At 35.6% G+C, this 14777-nt stretch overlaps 1 protein-coding gene across 8 annotated transcripts in view; it reads right to left on the reverse strand.

Annotated features, from left to right (window-relative positions):
- Nucleotides 1-14777, reverse strand: part of PHF3 (PHD finger protein 3) — a 51530-nt gene that overhangs the window by 22568 nt on the left and 14185 nt on the right. For 2 of the 8 annotated variants that reach the window (XM_071806931.1, XM_071806932.1), the window contains exons 2-5: nucleotides 11297-11430; nucleotides 9713-9869; nucleotides 9001-9162; nucleotides 6024-7842 (exon numbers count right to left, since the gene is read on the reverse strand). In XM_071806931.1, coding sequence (XP_071663032.1) covers nucleotides 6024-7842; nucleotides 9001-9142 — 1961 coding nt within the window. In that variant the 5' untranslated portion in view covers nucleotides 9143-9162; nucleotides 9713-9869; nucleotides 11297-11430. Of the gene's footprint in view, nucleotides 1-6023; nucleotides 7843-9000; nucleotides 9163-9415; nucleotides 9490-9712; nucleotides 9870-11296; nucleotides 11434-14777 lie in introns of all 8 variants that reach the window. The other 6 variants (XM_065833381.2, XM_065833383.2, XM_065833385.2 and 3 more) reach the window with 5 other exon arrangements.

A 14777-nucleotide genomic window follows, 5' to 3' on the forward strand; every position in this document is an offset into this window, starting at 1 on the left:
CAGCTTTAGCAGAACCTCCACATCAGCGAAGTAGTACGGGCTTAATTCAAAGCTCAGGTGAAATGCACGTTTATTAAAAAAAAATATGCTCTACCTTGTCAGAGTAGATACAAATAGCAGTTTCTCTTGTTTGCTTTTTGTACAAGTCTAACACAGGTGACATGTTTTTTCAAGTTTTGATCTTCTCGAAACAATAACCGACTATCTTCAAAGAAACACTATCAGCAGACCTCTTTTACATGGAATTTGCAGCATAGGAAAAATACACTGCAAACTTATTGCCTAAGTATTACATTTCAATAACCCATCTTTTATGTAATATAACTTCCTTTTTCCCTTAAAGGCATAATTTTCTTTATTTTTCACATTACACGAACCTCTCCAAAAAGGAAGCAAGCAGGGAGATAAGCAACGCTATGCTCTTTGATCTAAAGGTGAATACAGGAAGCATGCCCAACAACAAAACAGGAAACTGAACTTCCCAAAACCTCAAAAAATGGGTACAATATATCTCCTAACATTAACCACAAATATATATATATATATATAAAAATAATAATAACAAGAGGAGGCTTCATTAGCAGTGCATTCTACCCACATGTTGCATCTTCAGGATTGTACATTCTATAAACTGAATATATACATAGCTACTTTACAAAACTATGTATTTTAGAGAGCTAATGCTATCCCTTTGCCTGTTTCCCTAATGGTACTGGTATTAATACCAATCCTACCAGTACAGCAGCATAGTAATATAACCTATATAAAAACTACTAATAAAATGATACAGTTATAAATATAAAATACACTGGAGTCCTTCCATGGTTTAATCATACATTGCAATGCTATTTTGCTTATACTGTATCATTCAGTTTTCGTGGACATGCATGATCACTTTTTGATGTTGCAAGGTTTTTCACAGTGGAAGAAAGCAGTAACAGAGGGAGAAAACTTAAAAGCATCAATGATTTCACAATCTGAAATTTAACATATTATTCAATTAACATGTACTAGAACTAAGACATAATTATTCTAATTACTGTTTCTTGTGAAGAATTTTGTCACGAGTCATTTGCTGTATATGCATTCACTCTTAAAAAAAATGCACATGTAATTTAAGAATGCAAATTATATGAGCACTTGGTTCCAAAATAAGTTTACTGAAGTATTAGCATTAATTTCGAAAAACAAATGTCCTAATAACTTTTATTATAGCAGAAAAAAGCAGGTTTCAGATTTTTTTTTTAACTTCATCCACCAGCCAAAGTAATCTTCCGTATTACAGTTGTGCAGAAACTTTTTTGTGACTATATATATGAAAAAGATCAGGAATACTGTATCTTTGCTAAATCAACTTCTGCACTTTCCAATTAATTGCCTTTTAAAAATACAGCAAAGGTTTCCTTCATATTGAAGAAGAGTCGAAATGTGGGGGGAAAAAGACCCTAAGTAAAACTCTGGTCCTGCATCATTCTTCTGTGAGCTCTGAGCAGCGCAGTTTGTTTCTGACCATACAAATTGTACCATCAAATACCAAGCAACAACAAACAGACAAAAAAAAAAAAAAAAAACAACCTCCAACAGACTATTGAAAAACTTTACTAGAATTGTTGAATTCAAAAGAGGAAGTCACCAGCAACAAATTAAAGCTACAAGCTTTGCTTGTGATATAGTGCTTTCTAGAAAATTTGCTTAGAAAGACAATACCTCAAGTTATGTACTACGAATTATTAATCAGAAGTTGGTGGAACTTCTTCCATTAGAGTGCACACAAGGGAGAAAATCTGCAACACATTAGTTAGGTTTTGTCTAACTGTACAAGCACAGATAAGTTCAGCCCTCCATACCACAGAGAACTTGAACATCTACAGTGAAAACTGGATAAATTCATATTATAAGCCCTTACACATCAGAAGGATGCATATGATGCATACAAGAAGAAATCTTAACATTAGCAGATTTCTCAGTGTCTGCAGAGCTACCATCATCTAGCTCTATGCCAATAAATTACATCTTTTTTCCTTCAACTATTTCCAGGAAAAAAAACTATTGCTTGAGACAAAGCTTAATATTTTCAACATCACTTGAACTCATTAAGAAGTTGAGGTAGTAATGTCAGTCTGGAACATTTTTCTATGTGATATGCATATCCATACACATAGACATTTCATCTATACATAGATGAATGAAAATTTATGCATACGATTTATGTTTCTAGCTGATGAGAACACATCTGACAGCCATATGGGGACACAAAAGCAAAGTCAAACAGGTTGAAAGCAACACTACAGTGAAAACTAACAATAATTCGAACTTCACACTGAAAAAAAAAAAAACTCTTTCAGATGTGCTGAAAACTAATTACATAACTATCTGACTCACCCAGAAACAGAGTTTCATTTTCATATGAAACAACAAGTATCTTTTAGTTATATTGCAAAGGTAAATATCTGAATGGGAATCAACACAATACATCAAGCAAACAGACTGAAACAATTAATCCTAAAGCCACACACAGGCTACCCACTCTCTGAGTAATGAAGATACAAAATACAAAACTACATTGGTTCAAGCATAGAAGCATCAAGACAATGAGAAAACAGTGTGAAAACTCATGGTTCAAAGATCAGGTGTCAAAGAATGACAATCTATTAATAGAAAAAAAAAAACAGGCATGCCTCTTAGAAAGTAAGACACGTTATAACTTGTAAACTTTTTTGATTATATAAGTCACACGTTCATAAAAAAGGATTCCTCGTTTCCCAGCCAAATTCGTTTTATGTGCAGGGCAAGGTAATCGTACTTTGACTTTGTATGTTGCCAGCAAAGTACTGCATGGATTCCTTGAGATTTAAATTTACTTGTCAGGTGCCTGTTCTGAAACAAATCAACATACAAGTACCATCCTTCTACTGTTCTTCCAGCAGGAACAGTAAGTTTACTCTGGGGTTGTGAAAGGCCTACGTAAGCATGCCCTTTGGGGACTGTGTACACAAACAAGGCTGATGAAACCATCCCCACACATTGTCTTCAACTTGAATCAATTTCCCAAACTTAATATTACATTAACAAGTTAGCGGCTTTGCATGCATTGTACGGAATACAAAAGGTTCAAGTGACTACTGTTTTGAAGCCTGAATTCTAAATGGTTTTCATTAACACAATGTACTGTGAAGCTGTTACGCACATTATTTCCCACCTTGGGGCTGCAAGGTCAGTTCAACTTCTTTTGCTACAAGTAAGTTCTACCATAGCACTGATAAAAACTTCCAGAGTTTAAATATAAACACAAATACTGTTTCAGATCTTAGCTCTGTCTTTCACATTTGTTGAAATTCCTGTCATTTGTCAATATTTGTTTCTCACAATTTCTCCTTTTCTCCTATACAATGAACAGAGGCAAAAAAAAAAAAAAGAAAAAAAAAAAGAAAAGCAGTAACCAGGCTGGCTAGCTAGGCTATTACAGAATGAAAACAAAAATTCCTTGAAAAGCAATCCACAAAGTGAGTGTAAAAAACCCTACCACTATAGTCAATTTTGATAGTTTTGATGTTTTTCCAGGTGATAAAAGTGAAATCTATTATGTTAAGATTATATTTTTTTTAACCATGCTGAAAACATTTTCTTGTTCTTGTACCAGTAGTTACACAAAAATGTCAAGGCACTCTAGATACAAGTTTTGCTTCTTCTTGTATCTTAGTGACATGAAGTGAATCTGGAAGGTTTAAGAGTTCTTATTTGCAGTATAAAACTACAAAATAAAAGTAATTTTAACAAATTAAAATTTCACTTTTTAGAATGGTGATGATAAAAAGTGCAAGACTGACAGTCCTAAGTCTTCTATTATTAAGCACAGGGCTCAATACTACAAGCTTCCTCACTCCACTGCTATATCTCAGTCACATTTTATATACAAATTTCTATGTCTGTGTACTAAGTATCTTCCTTCATCTAGCAAATCTGATCTTTTCCTGTTGAAACTGCTGGTTCTGTCAGCAGTTTTGTAATACAGACATATCAGAAAACAAACAAACAAAATCTCAACTAAAACAATCCCAACAACTAAACAAAACTGACATTACAGAGTTGAGGATACCCATGATAATCATCTGTGGCAACTCATGGGCTCTCTCAATGCAACCTCAGCTGTTGATCCATATATTATACTATTCTTCTAGCAGCAATAAGAGCTGGCAATGCAAAATCCGTTTGTTGCACTTAATCCTATAGCAGTGCATATTATTTGTATCTACTGTAGCATTGCCCTGACTTTATAAACTACAATAAGCAGTTTCGGCCACTGCTGTTATCTTCCCAGTATTGGTTAGATCCATTTAGCATTCAAAATCAAGACTTTCTGAACTCTAACAAGATATTCAGAACAAAAAACCCACAGATGTCTAAAATGTTAGCAAAAATACAAAGATAACATGAAGAGTTTAACTTAAAGCTGAATTTTTAGCAAATATCAAGCAATTTACACCCCAAATATGCATATTTTGCTCTAAAATATCCACAGAAACATTTTCACATCATGAAGCAGCCTTTCTGAATGTAAACAATTCACTGAAATACAGCATACCCATATACTTCTACCACTGTGGTAACACACGAGATGGTGAAAACTAAGAAAATACAAACAGCATAAAATTAAACACTATTATAGAGGCACAAATTGAAAAGAGATGGATTAAAAAAAAAAAAAAGAGACACATTAAAAAACCCACATAAAAATAAACAAAACAAACAAAACAGAAACCACAAAAAACCCCACCAAACAAACAAAAAAACCCACAACAAAACAAATGCAACAAAAACAAACAAAACAAAACAAACAAACCAAAACCAAAACAAACAAAAACCACACAACAAGGATCTAAGTTTGAGTTCCCCTCCAATTGGGTAATTCCCACCTAGCAGGCAGAGCAAACCTAGCATTGATTCTTTTAATAGGACACACTGTTGCAGTTACTATAGCTGCACAGTTAATGAACTTCACACGTTTTTCAAATGCAATATAATAAGTCAATAAAAAAATCACAAGGGCTCTTCTTCAACACAAACGACTGCTATAAAAGCCCCAGGTACCAGAGGTAATTGTTCGGTATTTCACTCTGATATACAGAGTTCTAAAGCACACTCACTGAAAATTACTATTAAAAGTTTCTCTTATGTAAGCAAAGGACTAACCAGAAACATCTTTGAAATCAATTTAAAACTAAAAGAAAAAAAAAAAGCTGGTAGATAAAACTGCAACTATGAAAAAATAGTTAAATGTTAAATCCAGAAAATAAGTGGCAATAAAGGAATTCTTATTCTTGGATTGACAGTTCACTAGTGGAGCCCAATGGCCTTTTTCAGTTCACATACTGTGCTTTTGCCACATAATCAACTTCAGATGCAATTTCATTATTAGGTTTAGTTAAAGCCAATTTCAGATATGCCCACATGGATGTTTTATAGGGTTTTTTTGAGACTGATGTTCTCCATCTCCCTACCGAGGTACTTCATTGCTTGCAGCAATGATTATACACACTGAAAAAAGCCTCTGAACTTCTTGGTATTAGAATTGCACTGCTACCAGATAAAAGTCACATGCAAACAACTATTTGATTTTTTTTGGTTGATGGTGATTCTTCAACATAAGAGGTCTCTGGAAAGAAGGAAATGACAATCTGGAACAGAGACATCTTAGTCTTATTTCTTTCTAGGGAAAAAAAAAAGGTTTAAAGTACATATTTTAACAACATAGCAGAATAACACATTCCTCACAAAATGTATTCATATAATAAAACATTTCTAGTAAATTTTTTTGGTCAAACTAGTTTTGAATGCTCTATTTAAAAGATGATAAAAAAGTGTATGAGTCCAAAGGAAACTAATTGACATTGTAACAGACAGGCTTCCATTATAAGACTATGCCTTTTTGTTTTGGCACCAGCATCATGAAACATTTGGTAAGAGAGAAAAGAAACATCTTCTGAGGCCAGTAATAAATTCCTCAGACACAAAGCCACACACACCTGTTGCCATGTGGCTTTCTGCAAAAGCCACACTGCTTGCTGGGCACCCAAACATGTTTGCTTTCACTACCAGAGGTATGTTCCAAGCCTTCCCGTTTAACAGTTGAAATGTTATCTGGAATGAACAATGGAGGTTCATCAAGTGAAAGACTTTTGCTACTTCTTCTCTGGCGAGGTTGGAGATTCTTATCAATTCTTTTTGATTTGTTTTTTTCTTTATCATCCTCCTTCAGATGATCTACAACAGGGACATTTTTTGTCTCTGCCTCTTCCTTTGTGGAGGTATTTGTTTTAAGCACAGTTGCAAGCTGGTGTTTCTGACTCTGGCCTTGCTTCTGACCAAGATTTGAAACATGCCCTGATAATGAGTGCACAGAATGGTGGGTATCTTTAGAATAGCTTTGATGAGTAGGAGATTTCTCACTTGCTCTTTGAATTGATGACTTCTGTACTTGTCCAGAAGCCTGGAGTCGGGGTATTTTCTTCAGCATTGTATTGGTCTGCTTTTTTGCTGTCACCCCTGAAACACAGCTCTTGGCTTTCAAACCCAGATCAGACTGTTTCTTCCTAATTTTAACTGGGTTATTTGGATGCTGAAGAATCTCTTGCTCATCTGCATTCCGCTTCAGGCTTGTTGAAGATGGACTGTGAAGACCTGAAACAGTAAGACCAGCCCTTGTTCTTGAACGCATTATTTCTTGTTGCACTGCTGATTTCTGTCGAGTACCTGGAGTCAGATTTTGCTTATTCTGTATTATAGATTTACTGTGCCGGGGCCTAACATTCTTTTCACATTTTGATGAAATGCTGATTTGTTTATCATTATGCTGAAGTTTTGATGCCTCAAGGACTTCTACATTAGTACTGCTGATCTGCTGCTGTACATTTGAGCTTGTTTGGTCAAGAACAGTGTTTTCTAAAATGCTATTTCCTGGGTCAGCAGAAGTCAACTCATCACTTTTCAAGTCTTTATTATGAAACTCTGTACTGTCCAGTAGTTTCTCAGTTGAATTTACAGTTTTCTCCACTTCCTTGTCATCACCTACAGGTTCTGTTACACTTTCCTGTACTGACAATGTATTTTCATTAGCAACATCCACATTGTGGGAACTTGAACTACAACCAATCTCCTCTTCTACAGAGCTGGACAAATTTGAAAAGGTCTCACAAATTTCACTTGGATTCACACAAACACTAGATGGATCATTAGCTTTTTCAATTACCCCACTTTGATTATGCTCTTCTGTTTTCTTCTCTGGTTCTTCTGTTTTACTTCCAGTCTTTTCTTCTGAAGAAGTTCCTGAGTCCATTGAATCAATCACATCATTTGCTTCATTTTCACCTGCAGTAATTTCAGTATCTGCAGACACTGAACAAACTGACTCAATATTCCTAGATTCAGTCTTTGTTGCAACCTCTGTCACTTCCTTTGTTTCTCCAGGAGGAGAACAGGCTCCTGCTAAATTAGCAGAACTTGACTCTTGGGATGTTTTCTCAACCTTTGTCTGCTCAAGGGTTTCAGACTTTATTTCATTCACCTCTTCAGGACCAGGAAGACATTTAGTATTACTTGGGGATGCTGTTACTGCTGTGGCCGTTCCTTCTGTCTGTCCCAATAGTCTTGTACTACGCCTAACTTCCTTAGGCTGGTCTATTTTCAAGGATGCAGCAACATCTGTCTCTTTAGCTGGACTTCTCTCTTGTTTCTGTCCAGTCTTTAGACCAGATCCACTTTTTACAGATGATTTCTTGCTACTAACAAGAGGTGCAACATTCGAACGTTTGGCTAGTGTGCTCTGTCGCAAACTCCGTACTGGTTCTAGGAAGGGAAAAAGAAAATGTCTTAGCTATACTGCATCCTTCATTTTGCAAACACAAGACTTACCTACAATAGAACTGATTTGGACTGATTCAGCTTACTGGACACAAGAAGAACTTCAAACTTAGTTGTTTACTTAATGAAAAAAAAACCCCACATCTCAGCTGTCTATATTTAAAAGCTATCAGTTACTTGCATTTCAATTTCACACTGACAGAGTCTGGATGTGAAGTATTTTTCCAATGGCTATGAAAGCTCTGAATAGTTATAAAAGAGAAGTGATGACTAAAAGACAAAACCCACTCTACATTTCTACCACTCAACTTTTTCTACCTCAAGTAAAAACTGAACAAGTTATAATGCAATTAGAAATATACATGTGAAGTTTACAAAGCTTTTGGAGAACACGGTATATGAATCTGAGAAACAGTCACATTCTCACTTGATAACATCTCTTACATTTTCTAAACAAGAAACCCATTCCAGGGCCTTTTCAAAAGGCATATTCACCAGGTTTGTACCGCAGGCTCTTATTTAAATTCTGATTTCCTTAAGTAATTTTATCTTTTTAACTCAGCCTACTCCATAAGGGGAAAAAGTGTAGCTGTCAATAACTCCACCAGTTCAACAAGTTAGAAAAACCTTAATTACAATCAATTAGCTGCCACATAGAATTCATATATTTGATTAAAATACTTATTAAGTATATTAAGATATTTTGATGAAAGACTGTATGGCTGCAAGTACTATAACAAAATTTAAAACAAAAGGTAAATGCACAAATAGAAATAAACAGAATTAAAATTTTAATTGGAAATAAAGAGCCACGCTAACCTAATATTCCAATGCATTTTGCAAATACATGCTTTTGTCAGTGGAGAACCACAGTGGTAATTGGATGCAAGTAAAAGGATTAAAAATCTCGAAAATGAGTTTGAGGACCATAGGGCATAAGGAAGGCATAAAATATTTTCAAAGAGGAATTAAAATTGAGTAGTACCCTATGGATGCCAACTTCTAGGTCCAGTTTATAAAAAAAGAAGTGTCTATACTTGAATTCACACAGACAAATAGCAAAGCTATACATGTTGGGGGGACAGGATTATAAAAATTTAATTGATTTCAAATGTGCAAAAACATCATCTATTGAATGGTCACCTTGTGCCATTAAACGTGGTGATTTTCTTGGTGATGTGACTGACGTTTCTTCACAACGGCTTCTCAAATTCCTGTTAGGTAAAACAAGTTCATCTTCATCAATGGCATCGTTACCACTCTCTTTAACTCCTTCTTCATCCATAATATCATCAAGACCAATAACTGAAAAAAATAAACAAGAAAGAACCTAAAACTTTAAATTATCAAAAAATGTTGCAGCTGCAGTGCTGAGCAAGACAAGGGAAGAGACAGGGGGAAAAAAAATTGCCATCCAAAAACAAATAAAAGTGGGGGGGGAAAGGGAAGAAACGCAAGACAGAAAATTCCCATGTGCGGCAGTTTCAGTGTAGAAGCATCTGTCACCCAAAGACTAAAATTTCTGTAGGTAGTCCTAATAGCTTTTTGGTGGACTCACATTTTTTTGTTTCTTTGCTACAGGAAGGTCCCCAAGTCTTAAAAGATCAGCTGTCCCTCACTGTCCCTTCCCACCTAAGAAAAAGTTAAGAAAGGTGAACAGTAGAAAGAGCTGATCCAGAAGTGAAAAGAGTTAAAAAATCACAGTCTTCTCATAGGATACAATTTTAGAACTCTTAAGTCCCACCCACATCACATATCTGCATCTGCAACCTGTTTTGGAAGAGCATTGAGTGCAACATGCACTAGTCTCCCAGGAGAGTCAGCGAACATTGTCGAATTCCTATCCTCCACTAACCTGAGAAGGATCCCAGAGGTTGCTCCTGAAAATAGGTTTCCTAAGAGGCAGTCAGGCCACTGTACCAGCCATTCTCCTCACTTTCTCTAAGTTTGGTTCTGCAATGGTAGCCTCTCCTATCCCGAGATCCTATGTGTGATTAATTGAATCCTGGCCCCTGTGGGATGCGAAATTTGTGAGACCAAGCCAAACACCCAAGTGATTTTACAAAACATGTAGGAGGGTCCAACAAATACAACACAACCTCCAAACAACCAAGTATGCCTATTTTTCTCTATTCAGGCACCCACCTAGACGCATTTTTAAGATAAACTAACTCACATGACACAAAAAAAGATATCTAAAAATTTCTAACAATATCTTACTTAAAATTGATCTAAATTAATAAATTCATATTAGAAATTAAAATGAACAAGAATTTAATAGAAATTAATAGAAATTAAAAACTGTAAGAATTTTGAGACTGTCCCAAAAAATCCGTCAATTCCTGCTCCTTCTCAAGTCTGATGTCACTGCAACTTAATGCTCATGTGAAGGCATTAAACATGAGCATGCTTTTGAAATAACAAAAATTTGAAGTTGTAAAACACTACTAAAGCCCAACAGTGACAAATAATCAAATCTATCAGGACTGTAATTCAATCCACAATCACCAGTCATGAAGTAGCCAAAAAAAAAACCACCAGATAATTTTCAAGCTCAAATATTACAAAGACTTTAAACAGCCTCTTAAGGAAGGCTGACCTTGACATCAGGTAATCGGCATTCTGGACCTCCGTAATTAGGTGCCTGTCAGGAGCTGAAAGCTAGGAGTTTCTTGAGCTGGTAACTTACCGTTACTCACTGTATTTTAACTATAATTTTTAGTTACTGCATTGTATACATCAGCTTACAGCAAGAGAGTGTTTCCAGAAATTACTGGCAGTTTCACTTTCCAATCCACAGAGCCACCTTCATGCCTGTGCATGTATACATACAAGCACAGATATCACACACAAGCTGCAGAGGACTGATAACGTGGTCTTACTCCACTCATCCAATGTTCCTTAATCACTTAACTGCTATAATAAGCTACATATTGGGAAAAAGGACACACTGGCAAAAAGATGACATAGACACTGGTTTTCCCCAAATATCTAAAACTGGTTGCTGTCCAAGATGGAAAACCAAACAAGACAGACCCTCATCCTAACTCCGGCTGTCTATTCTTGTGTTCTCAAAGAATACATTCTCCCAACAGCTCTGCACTTTGGTATTAGCATTCACATTAAACAGTGTTCCTGCAGAATGTGGAACTGGTATTCAGGAACAGACTGTGACAAAGGAGACTCCTTTCAGACCCTCTTCTTTTCTTCAGTGTAAAACTAAACTAAGCTACTGAAGACAACATGACAAATAAAAGCTACTCAGCTTCTGAAACAACTCTGGAGCAGGTGTCAGGGCTGCCATTAGAGCCTTGGGTTTTACAAGGACCTTGCTCAAGTTATTGAATTTACACACCCTCCTTTATTAATAACAAAAAGGACACATTCAGGCTACTATTGACAGTTTGAAATATTAGAATTGAAGTATTTTCATACTTACAAGACTCTGTGCTGTAGCTTTAATTTTACAGAGGAATTTGAAGCACAGAATCTTGCTAATTTCAAACCAACTGAGCTATAACTCCGCTAGCACAGCCCCATGAGGCCCGGGCTGAGGAGCATTCCACACAGACCCTGCTGGGAAGAGAAAAAGTGACAGAAAATAGTAATACAGAGGAGACTAGGAAACCAAATCATGAAAGGGAAGATGAGGTAGAGAAACAGCGCTTGAAAGAGTACGCCAAAAAAAGCAAAATCAGACAGAACTAAAGAGATACAAATGATCTTAGTAATAAATATCTAAAGATTATCTTAGCAATAAATATAGAAATTAAGACATAAGATAAAAGACAGAGGAAAGGAAAAAATAAAGAAAAAGCATATCTGGATGGAAATGTTGTACATCATTGTACAACTGAACAAGCTGCAAATAAGGGAAATATGAATCACGTTCAACATATTCATAGTGGAAGAGCCACCACTGGCCTTCAACTTAATATTTTGAGTCTTTCCATTACTTGTATTTAAATTTCAAACTACTGTGAAGTGCCACTGACTCATTTTTGTATGTTATACAATAACAGAATAACAGTAAAATTAGTCTACTTGCAAATTTAAAGTAAATTTTTCCATGTGTTAAAAGCATGAGAATTTTTAAAGTCCTCATCAATGTAAAACTGAGAAAAACAAGCTTTCCTTGCTGGGGGAAGAGCAGGGAAGGAAAAGAAAATACCCCTAAGAACATCATTGAAACCTTTGAAATGTATAAATATCTTTAAAGATATCTTCCCTTGATCATTTCAAACAGAAATATTCAGGTTTTAGACACACAGGTCAAGGTAAATCTTAAATATAGAAATAAATTCCTATACATGTTGGCCCTGATTTCCTTTTGCTTAGCTAACCACATGGAGCAGAACTACACTGTTGTTGCTGCTTTGCATAGTTGTAAATGTTATGTCCACCTGAATCACACTAAGAGCAGGACTGAGCAAGTCCACAGTGTTTTCCATATTTTAATTCTAAAAGCACATCAAATTAGACAGAAATGGTTGAATGTCTTAAAATTTCTACTATGTTACATGCAGATGATAACAAAAAACTAACATTACACTTCAATAAAAAGAACAGTAACAGCATAAGGCAGTAACTAGCACATGTCTGGGTGAACCTTAATAAGAGCTAATAAGCTCTAGTAAAGCAATGAAACATATATATTGATAATTGTCAAGATTGTAAACAAATACATTTTATATGAAAACCTTTTTCCTATTGACATTTTATATATTCAAGGAACAGAATTAAAACAATTACAATTAAAATTGCTCTTTTAAAAAAAAATACATTTTTTAAAGAGAAGTGAGGTCACTGATGATACAACTTACGTAAGAAAACACTAAATTCCAACTGGTTTACTGAAGTTTTCCTGTAAGCTTGTAACCTGTTCAACTGAGAATTTACCTGTGAGTACCTTGTACTGACTGCCCCATGCAAGAAAAGAATCACAGTAAGTCCCATGTGAAACACTAATTAAACATTTACTTCCATTCTCCATCAATCTTTAAATTGTAAAGAGGACATTTTTGTGTCTTTAGAATAAAAACAGATGAAAATCCAGTAGGATTTATAAACTTAATATAGCACATATCTTGACAGATGACTGAATCCCCATTTAAAATAAAAAGATGGAGTTATATCACATGGCTACTCATGGTTCTTTAGCCACAGGAGGCTGTTACCTTGGAAAAAAATAGTAAAGCACAAATTATGACAAAACACAGCATCAAACCAAGCACTTCAAATCAAATTATTTGATCAAGAGAGCCTTTAGGTGAACTCCATGATTCAAAAATATATGAACTGCTTGCAAATCCTATTACATATCCAACCTCTCTCCATCCATAAAACTGTCCGAAGGAATAAATAACTAAAGTCTTGAGAAGGACCTAAAATAGGGAAAACTGGTAGTTCGTTACCTACAAACAGAAAAACATGCAAAATAAACATTTTCCAGGTTCTCAATACAATACCAATATAGTTATTTAAAATTTTATACAGGAAAGTTACTACATTGGTCACAAGACAATGTGCAACTGATCACATGGACAGCTTGGAGAACGGAAGGCATAAAGTAGTAAGAAAACTGAAACAACTGCAGATCCAATTTTAGGTTGCAATCTGAAGGTTACATTCAAAACTACTTCATATGAAGGAGGAAATATACACATACACTTGGCTTTGGTGAAAAGAGCCTGAAATGGCTAACACAGCCAGACAGAACACTAGCTGAAGAAAATAATTATTTATAGCCTGAACAATTGGTTTGGTTCCAAAGATTCAGTAGGTGATCACAATTTTAGCACAGGTAATGCTGCTTTCAACAGCACTTATGAAAACACAGGCTAAACCTTGAAAGAACATACTGTGCCCGGGGGAAAACACTTTCCCACCAGCAATCCAGACGGACAGGAATAAAAGGACAATTAAAATGATGTCCCCAGCAGCCTTTTTACACTTTTTTGGGTCAGTCTTCCTTAACATCTATGAGAAATACAAGATTTGGTAAACATACCAATAAACTACATTGTTTAAAAGTTCAATTTGATTACAAAATCCATAAATGTCTCCAGATGATATGCAACTCAAATTTCCTTCTGTCTATTGCATGTATAATAAATCAAACTGCCCCAGCAAATGACATCCTGAAAAGTTACAGAATTCAAGACAGCTGAGAAATACCAACTTAGTACCAATGCTGGTAATTTAGTTCACTGGCATGTGATCAGGCTACGCTCACAAGCAAGTATTAGTGGATAAGCTTCCAGGATACCTTCCAGCAAGAAATAACAGAACAAACCAGAAAACCTATCACTAGTATACCACCCAAAAGTGATGCTCTCAAGAGTTATGTCATATCCTAAACTTCAGAGTTTCCACTTCTGATAAAGGAATTGCTCAGTAAGGAACAGAAAAAAGCAACCCCAAAACCACACATCCATACCCATCCATACCACCCAGACATCAAAGGCACCTGAGAGCTATTCTATGTAATCTACCCACCTGCTTTTGTCATTCAGTTATTGAAGAACAGCCACTTGACCACACTGATGAAAAGAGCACAGAAACACCTAAAACATGCTATGGGATGCTTACGATTGTTTGATTTAATTTTCAAGAGCCTCGTTTTGTCCAATGCTGTCCTTTAATTGGGAAAGAGAGCACTTTCATCAACTTCCACTACCAAAACTATGTCCTTTCTGTTCATACCTACTTCAAAACAGTAAATGGCCTCCATTACTGCTAAGCTCCTATGAGCTGCAGTGAATAAGATCTGTGAGTAGCTTGTACCTTGATTCACTGAAATAACAGAAACCTGCCTACCTACGCTGTAAGAGCAGTAATCAGCTCAGTCTAACCCCACAAATCAGCAACCCAACTACACCTTTACAGTTAAATAGTTACTCCACAAACACATCCTAAAA

Source organism: Patagioenas fasciata, chromosome 3 (assembly GCF_037038585.1).
Source record: "Patagioenas fasciata isolate bPatFas1 chromosome 3, bPatFas1.hap1, whole genome shotgun sequence".
NCBI lineage: Eukaryota > Metazoa > Chordata > Aves > Columbiformes > Columbidae > Patagioenas > Patagioenas fasciata.